This window comes from Pongo pygmaeus, chromosome 7 (assembly GCF_028885625.2).
Source record: "Pongo pygmaeus isolate AG05252 chromosome 7, NHGRI_mPonPyg2-v2.0_pri, whole genome shotgun sequence".
Lineage (NCBI taxonomy): Eukaryota > Metazoa > Chordata > Mammalia > Primates > Hominidae > Pongo > Pongo pygmaeus.
In genome coordinates, this window is record NC_072380.2 from 17665570 (window position 1) to 17686320 (window position 20751).

At 42.9% G+C, this 20751-nt stretch overlaps 1 protein-coding gene across 3 annotated transcripts in view; it reads left to right on the forward strand.

The window, feature by feature from the left end:
- Window positions 1–20751, forward strand: part of PDGFRL (platelet derived growth factor receptor like) — a 66129-nt gene that overhangs the window by 40543 nt on the left and 4835 nt on the right. For all 3 annotated transcript variants that reach the window (XM_054498504.2, XM_054498505.2, XM_054498506.2), the window contains exons 3-5: window positions 3783–3934; window positions 11067–11360; window positions 15774–15913. In XM_054498504.2, coding sequence (XP_054354479.1) covers window positions 3783–3934; window positions 11067–11360; window positions 15774–15913 — 586 coding nt within the window. The remainder of the gene's footprint in view (window positions 1–3782; window positions 3935–11066; window positions 11361–15773; window positions 15914–20751) is intronic.

Genomic DNA, 20751 nt, shown 5'->3' on the forward strand with positions numbered 1-20751 from the left:
TTGGCGTGTTCAGAGCTGCTTCCTGTTAATGTGAATTCTGCTTCTCTTAGAACGCTTTTTCCTGGCACTTGGTCATGACACCTCAGCTCCACTCAAACTCACCATTCTCCACTTCCTCCATCCCTGGGGGTGATGTTCAGCGGTTACACAGAAAGGAAGGGTCTTTGATGAAGCATCTCTGTATAGACAGTGGCTCTGAAGGGCTCAGGGAATCCTTGTCTCCCTTTCATGACACAGACTCAGCCTCCAGAGGCCCTTGGTCACTTCCAACCCCTTGCGTAGCCTGCTGCCTGGACGATGAGATACCATTAGTAGAAATGGACATTCTAAATCCAGGCACTTAAACTGTAATCCTACTAAATAATTTGTTTCCTGTTTTATAGTGTTTGCGTAGAAGAGGGGGTGGAAAAATGCAGAACTGTTTTCCAGTGCATTTCCTTCCTTCCACCACCCCCAAACCTACTAAAGATACAGCATGCAGGTTACACACTTGTGGTAGGGTTATTCCCAAGTGTTAATTTTTTACGTGCCTAATTACTTTCCCAGTAGGAATGGCATCTTATACTTTCTATCACTACAGTGCTTGCAAATGCTTGGCCCAGAGAAGATGTGCAGTGAATTTACTGATTGCCTGCTGATTTTGTACCCCAGTTCTGAGCTCTACGGGAATGTGGCCAGAAATTGTTGTGCGCATGGGGAGACTGCCGCCTCCTTTTTCCCTTCCCTATTCTTTTTTTTTTTTTAATTTGCTGAAATCTAGCTTCATCCTTAAAACTAGCATTGATCTTTCCATTTTTATTATTTTTTAAGTCAGGGTTTTGCTCTGACACCTAGGCTGGAGTACAGTGGTGGGATCATAGCTCATTGCAGCCTCGACCTCCTGGGCTCAAGAGATCCTCCCACATCAGCCTCCTGAGGAGCTAGGACTACATGCACATTACCATGCCTGGCTAATGTTTAATTTTTTGTAGATATGGGGTTTTGCTATGTTGCCCAGGCTGGTCGTGAACTCCTTAGCTCAAGCTATCCTCCTGCCTCAGCCTCCCAAAGTGTTGGTATTATAGGCACCTGGCCAAGGTCCACCATTTTTTTTTAATTTACTGTGCTAACTATCCCCAGTGCTGCATGTGTACTATTTGTCATGGCTATAGTAATATTCATGATTACTACTACTTATCTGTAATTAAGATATAATTGGGATAATACAATGAACCAGGCATTGCACGAAGGGCTTTGTATGTATTTTCTTATCTAATGAGTGGTATTCAGAACATACTTAAGTGACTAAAGGAAGACTTGATCACAAGTGTTTCACAAGCTGTGGGTTTCAGGGAAGTCATTTCTGCTGTCTGAGTCTCAGTTTCCCCCTCTGCAAAATAGGGAGCTGGATGCCTCCCTCTCCAGGTTCTTTCCTTTTCCATCACTGGTTTAACTCAATTCACTCATGTTTAGGGAGTCCTTACTGTGTACTCTGCACAGATTTGTTGCTTAGAGAATATAAAACAAATACAGTTCAGTCCCTGCCTCAAAGCTTGTACCATCTAGTGTAATGACAGGAAGCCAGAGGTATCCGAGGGGTAGAGAACAAGGAAGTCAATTATGTCAGGCAAAAGTGGGGAGATCCCTGAGAGTTGATTCTAATTAGAAGCTTCCTGAAGGAGGAGAGATTTTCGTTCAGGGTAAAGGAGGCAGTTGATGGCGTGGGAGTACAGAAGCACCACTTGGCAGAACTGGTGGACAAAACCAGCTATTCCACAGTAAACCAGAACAGGGCTGCATTCAGGACCAACTCACCCGACATTTTGCCCTATGCTAAATGTAAACTGGTCACGGTATTGATACTGCTGCAAGATAAACTGGAGAATCTCAACTACATCATAAAAGTATGTGGATCTCAAAAGAGCGAAACATTTGGATATTTCAGATGAGTCCCCAGATTAAAACTGCTTATTTTGGCGCCCCCATGTGCTGAGGCTCTCAGCCTCAGGGGAACCTCCAGTGTGAAGATGATAAATCTGATACATCTGGATTTCTGCCACAATATGATAGAATTAATTACTATTGAAATTGGCTAGTGCTAGTGTTTAATAATAAATATGTATGCCCCTCTTCATTTCAGAAAGAAACTGAAGGGGTTTGCAAATATATTGGCCATGCAACAAGATACAAAATACAAAAGATAAGGAAGAAAAATAAAAGAAGAAATAATAGAGTAAGGTCAGAGGAAACGTCCAAATGCCCAAACGCTTTAAACACTTTATTAGAAGTGGGCTGCATGCATACTTTGGGCTCGGGACCTTATCAGCCAATGCATTTTTTTCCTAAAAGAAAGTTTTTGGTTTTAACATGATAATGTAGCATGTCTAAGATTCCAAGAGTTAACGTGGAGACTTATCTTTATTGATGAAAGGGATTTTGGATATTGGATAATGCTGTGTGCTTTCATTCATGTTGACTGCTTATAAACGAATTCATGAGACACAGGCTGAAAGCAAAACACCAGGCCAAGGCTTTCTGGCTGAGCTTCTGAGGCTGCGTAGCTATTGCACCAATGATTTTACTTAAGGAAACTGCAGGTCTGAGGACAATTATCTTCCCCAAGAAGAGAAAGTCTCTTTGACATTTATTATTTCCTTTGAGGAGAGGCTTTTCTCTCTGCTTCCTCCACATAACCATTTATCAGAAACGTACTCTTTATTTTTTAGAGACAGGGTCTTGCTCTGTCACCCAGGCTGGAGAGCAGTGGCGTGATCACGACTCACTGGAATCTCAAATTCTTGTGCTCAAGCTATCTTCCTGCCTTAGCCTACCAAGTAGCTAGGACTACAGGAGTCAGCCATCATGCCAGGCTCATTGTTTAATTTTTGTAAAAATGGGGTTTTGCTATGTTACCCAGATTGGTCTCAAACTCCTGGCCTCAAGTTATCCTCCCATCTTGGCCTCTCAAAACACTGGGATTATAGGCGTGAACCACTGCCAAACACATTCTTTTTTTGAAATTTATTTTAGTGGTGACACATTGGTTTATTAAAATATGTAGCAATGTATGGTGAAAATAATATTCGTATTTTATTTTCTTAAAACAGAATATTGCAGTTTTTAGTGATAGATTTTGTTTTTTTAGGGTGGTTTTAGGTTTCAGAGAAATGCAGAAAAAGATACAGGGTGCCCATTTACCTCCTCCCGTCCTGCACACAGTTTTCCCATTATCAGTTTCTTACGTTAATGTGATACATTTTTGACAACTGATGTACCAATATTGATACATCATTATTAGCTAAAGTCCATAGTTTAAGTTAGGGTTCACATCTTGTATTGCTCATTCCTTGAGTTTTGACAAATGTATAATATTGCATTTTCACGATTAACATTTATATGTATTTGATCACTGCATAAAATCTGAAAAAAGTAGTAAAATCCAGAAATATGGTTATGAATAAAATTTTTTGAATTGTTGCAAAAAATATTTACCTCATTGTATTATACTGAAAAGCCGAATAATCTATCATGTTGCTCAAATTGTTTTAGAATGAACTTTAAAATGTAAAAATGTCATTTTTTTCCTGATTTCTTTTTTTTTCAGTTTTTATTATTATTATTTTTTATTATTATACTTTAAATTCTAGGGGCGTTTGACAAGTCAAACACATTCTTATATTACTTTGTGACATTGGAGAAAAACTGGGGCAAGTCTGCCCAGAGAACAGTGGAGCCAAGTGTGACAGCTGGAGGGCCCCAGCCAGGTCTGACCTGCTTTGAGTTCATGTCTGTTTTATTCCTAGTGTCAAGCAGAATGAGCGCTACGGCCAGTTGACTCTGGTCAACTCCACCTCGGCGGACACAGGTGAATTCAGCTGCTGGGTGCAGCTCTGCAGTGGCTACATCTGCAGAAAGGACGAGGCCAAAACGGGCTCCACCTACATCTTTTTTACAGGTAAAATACTTGGTGCATTAATGAAACTCTTCAAACTTCTGGACTGGGCTGAGAGCTGAAGGTTCTCCCACTGCATGCCGAATAGCAAATAATGACAATCAGAGCCCTTCCTGTTTGCCAGGCTCTGGGCTAAATGCTTTACATCAGTTATTTCATGTAAGTCTTACCATAACCCTTCGGGGCAAATACTAATACTATTCCTATTTTTTTTTCAGATGGGAAAGTTGAGGTTTAGAGTGATTAAATAAGTCCTTAAGGTCGCACAGAAAGTAAGTGGTGGTAACAGGATTTCAACACAAACCATTTGGTTCCAGGGTCTGTTCCTGCACTCCCCAATACGGTGACTACTAGACACGTGTGGCTACTTAAATGAAAATTAAAATGAAATAAAATTGAAAACAATTTCTCAGTGCACTTGCCACATTTCAAGTGCTCAACTGTAGCACGTGGCTTATGGCTATTGTACTACACAATACAGAGAGGGAACATTCCCTTTATCACAGAAAGTTCTATTGGACAGTGCTGCTGTTGACTTTCATCATTGTGCTCTCAGAACCTATGACCATCTTCTTTTTGGAAACTCCATAGGATGCTTCACTAAAGACCTCCTCCCATTTGTCCTTTTTATTATTTTGTTTTCTGATTTTTCGGTAGAAGTGAGGTGTCACTGTGTTGCCCACGCTGGTCTCGAACTCCTGAGCTCAAACTGTCCTCCTGCTTTGGTTTCCCAAAGTGCTGTAGTTACAGGCATCAGCCATTGTGCTCAGCCCCGTTTGTTCTTATGAATACTATGAGCTGAGATTTCGGGGTCAAGATTCCCAAAGATTGTGGCTCTTGTGTCTCCGGTCCCTGTCCCTAATCCTCAGTGGACTGCCTGAAAATGTTCAGGTCAGAGTGGAGAACTCTTCTCTGGAGTACAAAGTATGTTTCTGGAAGGTGGAGCTTGCATTTTTGAGAAACAGGTGTGCAGAATAACTGCTCAGCCTCTTTCTTCTGTAATGTTCTCTAAGTTCTGAAGTTTAGGGGATGAAGTTCTCCAGCAAGGTTCAGAAGTCAGTAACAGCTTTCAGGAATCTTACAAAGCCACCCTCGTCCTATTGTTGTCCAAGACATTTCAGGTGAAACCAGAATCCTTTGTTCGTGCTTGGGCAGGGGCTTTCATGAAATTTCTCTATGCTCTGAATCCATCTACCTTTCAGACCTAGACCTAGACCTAGCCACAGACCTATGACCCAAATGATGTTATGCCCTGACCATTAAAGAATGTTTTAGTACAATCTTATGTATTTGTCCTTTCCTGCCCAAATAACTCCTGTCTGGCAAGAAGGTGCATTAGTAGGATATGCTGCAGTTCTGGAAGCACATGTATCTCATTTTGATGCAGACTTTTTACTCCTTAGCTCAGAGATCCAAGTTCTTGTCTCATGCCAGGAAAACTTAGGCACACAGGCACTTAAAAGAGTGAGTGGAATAGAATTTATTCTGTGAAAAGGAAAGCTCTCAGCAAAAAGAGGGGTCCTGAAAGCAGGTTGCAGGTTGCTCTCTACACAGTTGAATACAAGGGCTTCTATGTTCTCCCGGTAGGGCTGGGTTCCCTGTTTGTAAAAGGTGTGAATTCCTGGCGTCTCCACCCCATCCTTTCAGTGTACCTGTAGGCCCTTAATCTGAGTCGCTCCACGTTGATTTATTTCCCTTACTGCATGTGTGTTAAGGGATGGAATTTTTCACTGGGGACATGTTTAGGCAAGACCCATGTGCACAATGACCTTGGTAGGTCAGAGGTTCTCTAAGGACCTTCCGTATCTGCTTAGGAGAGTTCTCTGCCTCCTGCCTCTATCAATTTCATTGCACAGCATCCCTGGGAAATAAGCAAAAGCTATTTTATTATCTCCAAAATACTAGAAGTACTAATGCTCATGCTGAGCCTCAATGTTCCAGGACCTGGAGTGGCACAATAGGGAGCCAAACCTGTTTTTCTGACCCAGGATCCATTGTTTTTACTGCCTTGAACCTTTTGTAGGACAAGGTGAAGGATGGACTGATAGCCAGATTCTAGCTAGCATAACTGGTGTTGTCAGGAGAATTGCTAATAATTGTTCATAGGCAATATCTTTGGATCTTCATTTTGGAACTTGCTACACGAGATTGTCCATGTGCCCTTTGTATTATACCATGCTGTGAAGCAACAGTGGAAAAAGCAACCAACTAAGATGAATAAAAGTCTGTTATTCAAGACAATGACTGATTCCACATTTCAAGTTGCAGAAGGAAGATTCTTTGCCAAGATTAGCACTGTTGGGTCTTCCTAAAGTATTGGTTGAGGTTTTGAACTGAAGGCTTAACTTGGACAGAATATCCTATTAATATTATGGGCTCTTGGCCGGGCATGGTGGCTTATACCTGTAATCCAGCACTTTGGGAGGCCAAGGCAGGCGGATCACCTGAGGTCAGGAGTTTGAGACCAGCCTGGCCAACATGAAGAAATCCCATCTCTACAAAAATACAAAAATTAGCTGGGTGTGGTAGTGCACACTTGTGCTCCCAGCTACTCAGGAGGCGGAAGCAGGAGAATCGCCTTAATCTGGGAGCTTGTGGTTGCAGTGAGTCAAGATGGCGCCACTGCACTCCAACCTGGGCGACACAGCAAGACTTTGTCTCAAAAAAAAAAAAAAAAAAAAAAAAAAAAAATTTATGGGCTGTCTTTGAGTTTTGGAGGCAGATCCTTTTTTTTTTTTCTTTCTTCTTTTTTTTTTTTAACTGAACTAATTTTGGGAACCAAAGAAATGCTAAAATATATTTATTCCAACTATGAAGAAACTTTGATCAAAAAGGGAGGTGACCTAATGTGTTACATCACTTATTTTTTCTTATTTGTCAACACTAAGCTAGGAGTCCAGTTGGATTTTCACTATAGGGTTTAGCAATTTGTCTTTTGAAGCATGGATGGGTTTGAGAAACCAATATGGGCTGTTACAGAAGCTGAGGTTCTCACTGCTGGCACAGGATTCTTTCAGAACATATGTTTCCTGGCTACCCATGTGGAGAAATGTTTGTCATTCATTATGTTTGTACATTTCCTAGAGTTTGATTAAAAACACTGAAGCTTCTTTTGGGGGACTGACTGTTGTTAGTGTGCAATTTGTGATTATATAATTGCTGTATATATTTCCTCTTTCATCTTGATCCAGGAGGCTCTTGGAAGGTTTTCCCTGCTTCTCTTTCACTTTTTATTGGAGTATAACATATGTAAAGAAAAACATTCAAATTCTCAGTATACAGCTCAATAAATTATCCTTAAGCAAACAGGCACATGTAACTCCCATCCAGATTAAGATGAGAACATTACCAGCAGCAGGGCTTTCTCATAGTAAAAGGCTGGGGCTCTAATTTTTATACGTAGGAAAACCACATTAATAAGTACTTTCCTGGCTGGGCGCAGTGGCTCATGCCTATAATCCCCTTGCACTTTGGGAAGCCGAGGCAGGCGGATCACTTGAGGTCAGGAGTTCAAGACCAGCCTGACCAACATGGCAAAACTCCCTCTGTACTAAAATACAAAAATTAGCTGGGCATGGTGGCACACGCCTGTAATTCCAGCTACTCGGGAGGCTGAAGCACAAGAATTGCTTACACCCAGGAGGCAGTGAGTCAAAGTTGCAGTGAGCCGAGATTGCACCACTGCACTCCAGCCTGGGTGACGGAGTGAGACTGTCTCAAAATACTGAATTTGCTGTAATTTGGATTTAGTTTATAGCTTGTTAACTTGCATTTTTTTTTGTTTTTTTTTTTTTGAGATGGAGTCTCGCTCTGTTGCCAGACTGGAGTGCAGTGGCACCATCTCAGCTCACTGCAACCTCCGACTCCCTGGTTCAAGCGATTCTCCTGCCTCAGCCTCCCGAGTAGCTGGGATTACAGGCATGTGCCACCGTGCCCAACTAATCTTTGTATTTTTAGTAGAGATGGGGTTTCACCATGTTGTCCGGGAGGGTCTCAGTCTCCTGACCTCATGATCCGCCTGCCTTGGCCTCCCAAAGTGCCGGGATTACAGGCATGAGCCGCTGCACCTGGTCGAGTTCTTTTTTTTGTAATCTAAAATCCCATGTGTTTAGTTTTCTTTAAGTAAAACATTTGTCTTCTAGATGAGTGGACATAAATACATTTGCAGGGGACATGTGTAATCTATAATTATTAAAACAAACTTCAACACTTTTTTATTGTTGATGGAAGCTACGGATTGCAAATATATTTTTAAAGCAACTGGTGTGGTCACTTATTTCAAAGTATGTATTATAGTATAAGAAGTAATGTGTATATTATAAGAAGTAAGGCTGGGAACATTGGCTCATGTCTGTAATCTCAGCACTTTGGGAGGCCAAGGCAGGAGGATTGCTTGAGTCCAGGAGTTTGAGACCAGCCTGGACAACATAGTGAGAACCTGACTCTACAAAAACTAAAAAATAAAAAATTAGACAGTCATGGTGGCACGTGCCTGTAGTCCCAGCTACCCAGGAGGCTGAGGTGGGAGGATCGTTTGAGCCCTGGAGGTTGAAACTGCAGTAAGTCATGATGGTGCCACTGTACTCCAGCCTGGGCAACAGAGTGAGACCCTGTCTCAAAAAATAAATAAAAATAAAATAAGATATTTTTGTGTTCTTAAATTCACATGGTTCACTTATTCGACTAACGGCTTTGCTTATCGGTTCAGATTATTCTACACACTCTTAAAACAAAAATTGCCTCTAAATCTTGCAATCATAAAATCCTAAAGTGTTATTGCTAAGAAAACATCTTTAATATTATCCACTCCAGATTCTTCTCTTGACATATGTGGACATTGAAGCATGAGGAAATAAAATAATGCCTCCGAGGCCATGTAGACGGACTCTGAACACATGAACACTGGGCATAACATTGACAAAGGTACCCCTTACCTAAGCCTGAAAGCCAATTTCTTATGAAGTAGCACAGACCTCCCAGCCTAATGGAAACCCATGTAAAACACGGAGAATCTCTGAGCCATGATATACTCTTCCCTCGTCTTAGAGTCAGGAGGAAGAATCTCCATGTTAGTGAACTTGGTACTCATAGCCCAAGAACTCTTGGCTCATGAACCATTTGATGGTGTGTCCAGGAATTCTGCCCCCAACCTAAAACACCATCTAACTGTGACACAAAGAAGGCAAGTCGGGGAGAAAGCCAAGAAAAATTATTTATTTCAGGAACACTGTGGGGAAAACACAAGAAAGCATGTAATACGTATTGGGGTATCACTAGCTCTGAAGATTTTTCTTTGCAAATACTGTAATATTCCCTCACAGAATGATCCAGAAAAACAAAGGATGTAATGTACCATGTCAAAAAAGAAAAGTCACCAGCACCGACAAAAATACCCCCAAAAGCCCGGTCCAGAGTTTCTTGCCTGTCCTAAGGACAGAATCAGTAAGCCAGTCCTCGTTTCTCCCATTTCACTAAGATAAAAATACCATCATCTGAGCTTAAAGAACCAGGCAGAGTAATTTCAGAGCAGATGAGGGGAGATAAGAGACTGGCTGAAGATTCCCAGCCAGGTGCTGGCCAAGCCGAGAGCAGACCTGAGACTGATGGGTTCCTCCTTCAAGCCGACACCATTCCCCTCCACTTACCTTGGCAGGTGCCAGGTCCTCTGGGCTGTGTGAGGACAGGCTGAGGACACTGTCACCGTGCTGGGGCTCCCAGGGGAGCTCTGATGTGCTGGGAAATGCTTCCTGGCTGGCAGTTACTGACTGTGGCTGTGGGGCTGATTTCTCCACCCACAAGCAGCAGATGGTTTCAAGGTTTTGCAACTGCTAAGGGTTTAAAACTTACAATCATAAAATCACATTAATAAGTGCTTTCCTAAATTTTGAGTTTGCTGTAATTTGGATGTAGTTTACAGCTTATTAACTTGATTTTTTGTGGAGATCTAAAATCCAATGTGCTTCGTCTTCTTTAAGTAATACGTGTGTCATCTACATGAGTGGATGTAAATACATTTTCAGGGGACATATGTAATCTATAATTATTAAAATGAACTTTAACACATTTTTTTGTTGATGGAAGCTACTGATTGCAATTTTTCTTTTTTTTTTTGAGACACAATCTCGCTCTGTTGCCCAGGCTGGAGTGCAGTGGCATGATCTCAGCTCACTGCAACCTCTGCTGCCTCCTGGGTTCAAGCAATTCTCATGCCTCAGCCTCCCATGTAGCTGGGACTACAGGCGTGCACCACCACACTCAGCTAATTTTTTTTTTTTTTACTTTTAGTTAAGACGGGGTTTCACCTTGTTGCCTAGGCTGGTCTCGAACTCCTGAGCTCAGGTGATCCACCCGCCTCGGCCTCCCAAAGTGCTAGGGATTACAGGCATGAGCCACCACGCCTGGCCAGATTGCAAATATATTTTTAAAGTAACTAGTGTGGTCACTTACTTCAAAGTATGTATTATAGTATAAGAAGTAAGGCTGGGCGTGTTAAACTTTAACTTGTTAAAGGTTAATATGTTAAACCTTAATTTAAATCTTGTTCCTTGCTTCCTTATGGTGGTGATCCATGGGCCTCATTTGGGCTTGAACTGATACCTTTTCTGTTTTCTTTTTCTTTTTTTTTTTTTTTTGAGATGGAGTCTTGCTCTGTCGCCTAGGCTGGAGTGCAGTGGCGCTATCTCGGCTCACTGCAGGCTCCGCCTCCCGGGTTCACGCCATTCTCCTGCCTCAGCCTCCCGAGTAGCTGGGACTACAGGCGCCCGCCACCACGCCCGGCTAATTTTTTGTATTTTTAGTAGAGACGGGGTTTCACCGTGTTAGCCAGGATGGTCTCGATCTCCTGACCGTGTTAGCCAGGATGGTCTCGATCTCCTGACCTCGTGATCTGCCCGCCTCAGCCTCCCAAAGTGCTGGGATTACAGGCGTGAGCCACGGCGCCCAGCCTTCTGTTTTCTTTAAGGAGACAGGAAGTAAAATCATTCTTCCAAAAAATGAAAAGCATTAAAGTAAAAAAAAGAAACCCCAGCCTTTCCTAGTCCTAAGGACTCAGTATTCGGAGTATGTTGCCAGAATCCTTAAGGGTGCTTTTACTTTGCGTCTCCGGAGTGAATAAGCCTGTGTCTTCCCTTTGCAGAGAAAGGAGAACTCTTTGTACCTTCTCCCAGCTACTTCGATGTTGTCTACTTGAACCCGGACAGACAGGCTGTGGTTCCTTGTCGGGTGACTGTGCTGTCGGCCAAAGTCACGCTCCACAGGGAATTCCCTGCCAAGGAGATCCCAGCCAATGGAACGGACATTGTTTATGACATGAAGCGGGGCTTTGTGTATCTGCAACCTCATTCCGAGCACCAGGGTGTGGTTTACTGCAGGGCGGAGGCCGGGGGCAGATCTCAGATCTCCATCAAGTACCAGCTGCTCTACGTGGCGGGTAAGCCTGGCCACCCCTGCCTAGATTCTAGTCACTCCCCTGGTCAGTTTCAGGTACTGCTGTTCCCTGCCTGCAGATGGAATAAGGAAGCGCCATGAGTACCTTTTGTTTCATTGTTATTGGGTTGTTGTTGGTTTTTTTTTCTCTTTTTTCCTGGGACAGGGTCCCGTTTTCTTGCCCAGGCTGGAATGCAGTGGCACAACGATTTTCTCACTGCAGCATTAAAGCCCTGGGCTCAAGCGACCCTCCTTCCTTAGCCTCCTGAGTAGCTGGAACCACAGGTATGAGCCACCATGCCCTGCTAATTTTTTTTTTTTTTTGTCTCATAGAGAAGAGGTCTCCCTACCTTGCCTGGGCTGGTCTCGTAATCCTGGGCTTAAACAATCCTTTGATCTCAGCTTCCCAGAGTGCCGAGATTACAGGTGTGAGCCACCATGCTCGGCCCACTTATGCTGTTCTTAAAAAGGCTTCCCTTCTGCCCCACCACTTCTAGGAGGGATGTTCTCCTTCCTTGTTATGACCCTGACCGAAAACCCCTCTTCTCCATTCCAGCCAAATCCTTCCGTCGTTCACTCTGGTGCTGCCTCTGTGTTTGATCAGCAGGTCTTCTATGTCCCCAAACTCCTTTAGAGCATCTTCCCAGCCTCTTGGTCTCAACCCAAATCTGCTGTCTCCTAAGGACACCGTTCACTCCCACCTCAAGGCTGGCATCCTCCTTGTACCCATTCCCACCTGCCAGCCCTCATTCTCTGCCCTTCTGTCGGGAACCTCTGCTCTTCGGGGGCTCTACCAGCATTCTCATTTCCTTTCCTTTCACTCCCATGCATTCATCGAAAATTTTGGCACTTGGTTCATGGCCCTGCTTGTCCCTCCATTTTTAGGGTGACTTTGATATCGACTTGGAACCCACTGGCCAGGTTCATGGACCCCTCATCCGTTCCACCTTAGATTGTCCCACCCTCATCACAATGCGAACATGTCAACCACAACCACTGTGACAGCAACTACCGGGGCTGACCCCAGCTCCAGTGACACAGGCTTGTACTTTCCCAGGATTCTGTGTTTAATGACTCCCTCAACCGCAGTCCTCACCTGCACCCCCCCTGTTCCCGAGGGCTTTCTGCCCTCCCCACCCACGAGGCTTAGATCCTGGGTCCCACCACATCAGTACTCACTGCCCACACACTGCATGCCCTCCTCTCTCTACTCCCCTCTCCTGTCCAGGAAAGAACCATCCTGGATGAACACAACTAACCTTCTCCCTATGCCTGTACCCAGAGAGTTAAGAGCTACTGGGACACTCCTATGGGTGGCTAGAGGGCATGGCCACGAATCCCCCATCTCTCGTCTACCGTGCGTGGTGTCCTCTGCGTTTTGTCCCGTCTTTCTTCTGCTTTCCCCAGTGTGCACAGAACACTTGGAGTCCTCAAATTCCTGCCTCATTCTCTTCCAATTGGCCTTACTCCCTTCCTCTTGACAGAACTGAAACATGATCAGTCTCTCAATTAAAATTGGAACAACTACTTTTAATGTGGCCATTTTAGTGAGGAGTTTCATTTCAGGGCATTTATACATGAAATACTTTTTTCCTGGTAACTGCCATCCGTTCCGTTGTGTTGAATCCTCCTTTTCCTGAGGGTAGGGAGATCTATTGGTCATGTCGAGTTTCCCTTTGATATCCACCAGGCTTGCTGGGTGAGTAAGACAGCCTCATTCTGGTTTCTAAGACTGTTTGTTTAAAATCTTCAGTCCCAACAATTGATCCAAGCCTGCTTTCTGCTCTTCCTGTCACATGCAGGCTCCATGGTGAGTCCAGCAGCTCTGAGTTAGAGGCCACAGTCCCCTCTCACAGCCCCTGCTCCACCTCCCCCAGTGTTTTGCTGAGCCCATCACTCTTCCCCACTAGAACCAAGTCCCTGAATGAAAGAGCTCTCCATGTCCCTCTCCACTTCCTTTCCTCCCACACACTCCTCCGCCCACTCCATCTGGCCTTCTCCCTTGACTTCCACCAAAACGACTGTTGCCAAGGTACTCGGGGACCCCCATGCCATTAAAATCGGTCCCTGTACCACTGGATTCCACCTCACCTGCAGGGAACCACCACTGCCCTGGCTCCATTTTTTCCCAGCTTCCCCCACCTCCCCCACAGCTTTCTCACTCTTCTTGGTCAGCTCTTAGCCTTCCATCAAATTTGAAATGCTGATGCTCCCCCAGGCACCCTTCTTTCCCACTCCTTGTTCTGTCCCTGGGCCTGCTTCACATCTGTACGCTGGTAACTCCCAAGTGAACGGAAGTGGCCGGATCTGGGAGCGTCAGGTCCATGTGTCTGCCGTCCACCTCAGATGTGCAATGAGATGCTTTGGGGTCCTCCATCCTCTGCATGCCATCCCTGGCCTCAGTGCCATCCTCCCTGGACCTGGTTCTTCCTCCTCCTCTGCCTTAGTGATGGCACTACCTTCACCCAGGGGACAGGCCTGCGGCTGGAAGCCAAACTGACCTCCCTTCTCCTCCTGATCCTTTCTACTTTTTTCATTAAATCACTTTCAAATCCTACTGTTTCTCTCCATCCTCACTGCAAAAAAGGGATCAAGCTAGCATTGTCTCTGCCCTGGACTTATGTGACTACCTTCTCATTTCCCCTATGTCCACCTTTTCTTTCTCCACTCCATTTTCCACACTGTAGCTGATTTTTTTTTTTTTTTTAAATACAGTCTTGCTCTGTTGCCCAGGCTGGAGTGCAGTGGCATGATCTCGACTCACTGCAACCTCCACCTCCTGGGCTCGAGTGATTCTCCTGTCTCAGGCTCAGTATCTGGGATTACAGGCATGCACCACCATGCCCAGCTAATTTTGTACTTTTAGTAGAGATGGGGTTTTACCATGTTGGCCAGGCTGGTCTCGAACTCCTGACCTCAGGTGATCTGCCCACCTCAGCCTCCCAAAGTGCTGGGATTACAGGAGTGAGCCACTGTGCCCGGCCCCTGATTTTCATTAAACAATTCAGTAGGTTCCCACTTCTCCCAGAACCAAAGTCCAAATCCTCTGTGTGGCCTGAATGGCCTCACATGGACTCACGTCTGTCCTCCTCCCCATCCAGGTCTCACTCCTCCCTCCCCTCCTCTCCCCAGCCCTCCTCCACTCTGCCACCGCCTCTCACCCAGGGCCATGAACATGGGCATTCCCAGCCTGCTCGTTCTTCCCTGCTTCTCCTGTTCCTGTCTCTGAAGCTCGGCCTTGAGATTTTTGTTCAAACAGCACTTCCTCAAGGAAGCCCTTCCGGGCTCTCAGACTGTTCTATTCTGGCCTTTTGGAGCACTCTGGGATTCTGCTTCATAGCTTTTAACACAGCATTTTAAATTAACCATACAATGACTCACTCAGTGTCTGGCCCCTCTGCTAGAATACAGGTTCCAAGGGCTCAGTGATCAGGTCCATCTCCCTCCCTGCTCTAGGCCCACCTGCTGGCACATAGCCTTGCTCAAGGCTGCCATCAAAATTGCTCGTTGACACACCTGTCATCCCAGCACTACGGGAGGCCAAGGCATGAGAATCGCTTGAGGCCATGAGTTGGAGATCAGCCTGGGCAATATAGACCAAAAAAATTGAAAAACTAGCCAGGTGCAGTGGCTCATACCTTAATCCTAGCTACTCAGAAGGCTAAGGTGGGAGGATGGCTTGAGCTTTCCTCCAGGATGCAGGAGTTTGAGGCTGCAGAGAGTTAAGATTGCACCACCGTTGGCAGGCACCTGTAGTCCCAGCTACTCGGGAGGCTGAGGCAGGAGAATGGTGTGAACCCGGGAGGCGGAACTTGCTGTGAGCCGAGACCGCGCAGCTGCACTCCAGCCTGGGCGACAGAGACCCCATTTCTAAATAAATAGCTTGTTGAGTGAATTCCCCATAATGAAGAAATTTGTTTCCGAAACGTGATGAGGCAAAGGCACTGCAGACCCAGGTAGCACTAATGCCCAAACATCTTTCACATCTGTACATTTAGATTTTCTCCTCCTCGTCTGTGGACGGACAGCCACACACCTATCTGCTCCCTGCCATCCCTGTGGACGCCACCACCCAGTACTTCCTACCTGCTTCTTCCCTAGGGACTTCTTCCCCCTCACCTCTTCATTCTCTTCACACAGCCACTGATGGACCTCTGAGCTTCCTCACCTAATCACAGGCTGGGAGGCTGTCCTGGGAGTCCTGGTGCCTACCCCATTCCAGACCACCAAGGTGAACAGGTAAAGGTGGCTTCAAAGGAGGCCCCAAGTGGTGGACTCACACCGTCCTGGCACTGGTCGGGAAGCTGTGAGAAAGGCAGAAAAGTCCATCTCTTTCCATGGAAAAGAATGCATCTGTAGGTTTGTTTTTGAGGTTACACTCAGGGTCTCACTCTGCCTGTCTCCTGCTTGCTTCCAGTTCCCAGTGGCCCTCCCTCAACAACCATCTTGGCCTCTTCAAACAAAGTGAAAAGTGGGGATGACATCAGTGTGCTCTGCACTGTCCTGGGGGAGCCCGACGTGGAGGTGGAGTTCACGTGGATCTTCCCAGGGCAGAAGGTAAGTGCTGTACCTGCATCTTAGCACCTGCATCTCAGCCTCTGCATCTCAGCCAGCCATTTTAATTCACAGCTTTGTCCCCACCCAGTGCTACATGCCATAACTTCAGAAGTGCAAGAAACATGTGGGGCTATGTTGGGGGCCAGGGCTTGTTTGTTTTTTTTGAAGATGTTTCAGTATATTTAAAAATGAATTTTTTGTTAAGGACAGGAAATAGAAGATTGAGTTTCATTAGTCAATTTGCTCAATGTACCCTCTTCATATGCAGGGTTTTTTTTTTTAAACCCTTAGCTAAGAAAGGACAGTAATGCTCATTGCAGCGCCATTCACAATACCAAAGGCATGGAATCAACCTAAATGCCCTTCAATGGTAGACTGGATAAAGAAAACGTAGTACATATACACCAAAGAATACTATGCAGCCATGAAAAAGAATCAGAGCATGTCCTTTGCAGGAACACGAATGGAGCTGGAGGTCATTATCCTTAGCAAACTAACACAGAAACAGAAAACCAAATACCTCATGTTCTTACTTTTAAGTGGGAGCTAAATGATTAGAACACATGCACATACAGAGGGGAACACCCACTGGGGCCTACCTGGGGGTGGAGGGTGGGAGGAGGGAGAGAGGATCAGGCAAAATAACTAATGGGTACTAGGCTGAATGTTAATACCCGGGTGAGGAAAGGATCTGTGATTTCATGACATGAGTTTACCTATATAACACACTTGCACATATACCCCTGAACCTAAAATAAAAGTTAAAAAAAAAATAAAAGGACTTTGGGAGGAAAGGGAAATGAAGGATCTCCCTCTTTCCTCCTGCCTCTACCTCAATCTTCAATCCCATCTTCTGGGCCAACTAGAGTCTAATCTAACCTCCTCCTGCAGACCTTCAGAGTGTTCTCTTTGTTTTTAATATATTTTGTCATTTTTGATTTCAATAGGTTTTTAAGAACAGTAGGTGTCTGTTACATGAATAAGTTCCTTAGATGATTTCTGAGATTTTGGTGTATCCATCGCTTGAGCAGTGTACACGGTAGCCAATGTATAGGCTTTTATCTCTCACCCCCCACAACCCTTTCCCCTGAATCCCCAAAGTTCATTGTGTCATTCTTATGTCTTTGCATCCTCAGAGCTTAGCTCGCATTTAACAGTGAGAACATACCATGTTTGGTTTTCCATTTGTGAATTACTTCAATTAGAATAATGGTCTCCATCCAGGTTGCTGCAAATGCCATTATTTCATTCCTTTTTATGGCTGAGTAGTATTCCATGGTATATATACTACATTTCTTTGTCCACTCATTGATTGATGGGCATTTGAGCTAGTTCCATATTTTTGCACTTGTGAATTGTACTGCTGTAAACATGTGTACAAATATCTTTTTCATATAATGACTTCTTTTTCTCTGGGTAGATACCCAGTAATGGGATTGCTGGATCAAATGGTGGTTCTACTTTTAGTTCTTTAAGGAATCTCCACAGTTTTTCGTAGTGGTTGTACTAGTTTACATTCCCACCAGCAGTGTAACAGTGTTGCCTTTTCACCACATCCATGCCAACATCGATTATTTTTTAATTTTTAAATTATGGCCATTCTTGCAGGAATAAGGTGGTATCACATTGTGGTTTTGATTTGCATTTCCCTAATCATTAGTGATGTTGACTACTTTTTCATATGTTTGTTGGACTTTGGTATATCTTTTGAAAATTGTCTATTCATGTCCTAAGCCCAATTTTTGATGGGATTGTTATTTTCTTGCTGATTTGTTTGAGTTCCTTGTAGATTCTGGGTGTTAGTCCTTTTTCAGATGTATAGATTGCAAAACTTTTCTCCCACTCTGTGGGTTGTCTGTTTATTCTACTGATTATTTCTTTTGCTGTGCAGAAGCTTTTTAGTTTAATTAAGCCCCATCTATTTATCTTTGTTTTTGTTGCATTTGCTTTTTGGTTCTTGGTCATGAACTCTTTGCCTAAGCCAATGTCTAGAAAGGTTTTTCCACTGTTATCTTCTAGAATTTTTATGGTGTCAGGTCTTAGATTTAAGTATTTGATCCATCTTGAGTTGATTTTTGTATAAGGTGAAAGATAAGGATTCAGTTTTATTCATCTACATTTGGCTTGCCAATTATCCCAGCACCACTTGGTGAATAGGGTGTCCTTTCCCCATTTTATGCTTTTGTTTGCTTTGTCAAAGATCAGTGTCAGTATTTGGGTTTATTTCTGGGTTCTCTATTCTGTTCCACTGGTCTATGTGTTATTTTTATACCAGTACCATGCTGTTTTGGTGACTATGGCCTTATAGTATAGTTTGAAGTCAGGTAATGTGATGCTTCTAGATTTGTTTTTTTTTTTTTTTTTTTTTTGCTTAGTCTTGTTTTGGCTATGCAGACTCTTTTTTGGTTCCATATGAATTTTAGGATTTTTTCTTCTAGTTGTGTGAAGAATGGTGGCGGTATTTTGGTGGGAATTGCATTGAATCTGTGGATTGCTTTTGGCAGTGTGGTCATTTTCACAATATTGATTCTACCCATCCATGAGCACGCAGTGTGTTTCCATTTGTTTGTGTCATCTATGATTTCTTTCAGCAGTGTTTTGTAGTTTTCCTTGTAGAGGTCTTTCACCTCCTGAATTAGGTATATTTCTGAGTATATATATTTTTTGCAGCTATTATAAAAGGGGTTGAGTTATTGATTTGATTCTCAGCTTGGTCGCTGTTGGTGTATAGCAGAGCTACTGATTTGTTTACATTAATTTTGTATCCTGAAACTTTGCTAAATTCATTTATCAGTTCTAGCAGCTTTTTGGAGGAGTCTTTAGGGTTTTCTAGGTATATGATTATATCATCAACAAACAGAGACAGTTTGACTTCTCTTTATCGATTTGGATGCCCTTTATTTCTTTCTCTTGTCTGATTGCTCTGGCGAGGACTTCCAGTACTTTGTTGAATTAAAGTGGGCATCCTTGTCTTGTTGCAGTTCTCAGGGGAAATGCTTTCAACTTTTTCCCATTCAGTATAGACGGTTTTCATTACCTTAAGGTATGTCCCTTCTATGCTGATTTTGCTGACGGTTTTAATCATAAAGGGATGCTGGATTTTGTCAAATGTTTTTTGTGTGTCTGTTGAGATGATCATGTGATTTGTTGTTTTTAATTCTATGTGGTGTATCTCATTAATGTCTTGTGTATGTTAAACCACCCCAGTATGAAACCCATTTGATCATGGTGGACTATCTTTTTGATATGCTGTTGGATTTGGTTAGCTAGTATTTTGTTAAGGATTTTTGCATCTATATTCATCAAACATGTTGGTCTACAGTTTTCTCTTTTTTGTTATGTCCTTTCCTGGTTTTGGTATTAGGGTGATACTGGCTTCACAGAATGATTTAGGGAGGATTCCTTCTTTCTCTATCTTGTGAAATAATGTTGATAGGATTGATACCAGTTCTTAGAATGTCTGATAGAATTCATTTGTGAATCCATCTGGTTCTGGGCTTATTTTTGTTGGCAGTTTTTTAAATTACCATTTCAATCTCACTGCTTGTTATTGGTCTGTTCAGAGTTTCTCTTTCTTCCTGGTTTAATGTAGGAGGGTGGTATAATTTCAGGAATTTATCCATCCCTTCTAGGTTTTCTAGCTTGAGTATGTAAAGGTGTTCACAGTAGCCTTGAATGATCTTTTGCATTTCTGTGGTATTGGTTGTAATATCTCCTGTTTCATTTCTAATTGAGCTTATTTGGATCTTCTTGGTTAATTTTGTTAATAGTCTTATCAGTTTTATTTATCTTTTCAAAGAATCAGCTTTTTGTTTATCTTTTGTATTTTTTTGGTTCAATTTCATTCAGTTCTGCTCAGATCTTTATTTATTTTCTTCTGCTGTGTTTGGGTTTGGTTTGTTCTGGGTTTTCCAGTCCTTGAGGTGCAACCTTAGATTGTCTATTTGTGCTCTTTCAGACTTTTTGATGTAGTCATTTAATGCTATGAACTTTCCTCTTAGCACTGCCTTCGCTGTATACCAGAGGTTTTGATAGGTTGTGCTACTATTTTCATTCAGTTCAAATAATTTTTTAACTTTCATCGTGATTTCATTCTTGACCCAGTGATCATTCAGGAGCAGGTTATTTAATTTCCATGTGTTTGTATGTTTTGAGGGTTCCTTTTGGAATTGAGTTGAATTTTATTCCACTGTGGTCTGAGGGAGTACTTGATATAATTTCAATTTTCTTAAATGTATTGAGACTTGTTTTGTGGCTCATGATATGATCTATCTTGGAGAATGTTCCATGTGCTGATGAACAGAATGTATATTCTGCAGTTGTTGGGTCGAATGTTCTGTAAATAGCCCTTAAGTCCATTTGTTCTAGGTTATAGTTTAAATCCATTGTTTCTTTGTTGATGTTCTGTCTTGATTACCTATCTATTGCTGACAGTGGAGTACTGAAGTTCCCCACTATTACTGTGTTGCAGTCTAGCTCATTTGTTAGGTCTAATAGTAATTGTTTTATAAATTTGGGAGCTCTGGCATTAGGTGCATATATATATCATATATATAAAATATATATATTATATATAATATATATTATATATTATAATATATTATATATAAAATATATATTATATATTATAATATATATAATATATATAATATATTATATATATTATATATGTATTGTATATATAATATATATATATATAAAATTGTGATATTTTCCTGTTGGGCAAGTCCTTTTATCATTACATAATGTCCCTCTTTGTCTTTTTTAACTGCTGTTTCTTTAAAGTTTGTTCTGTCTGATATAAGAACAGCTACTCCTCTATAAGACAGGCCTGCACC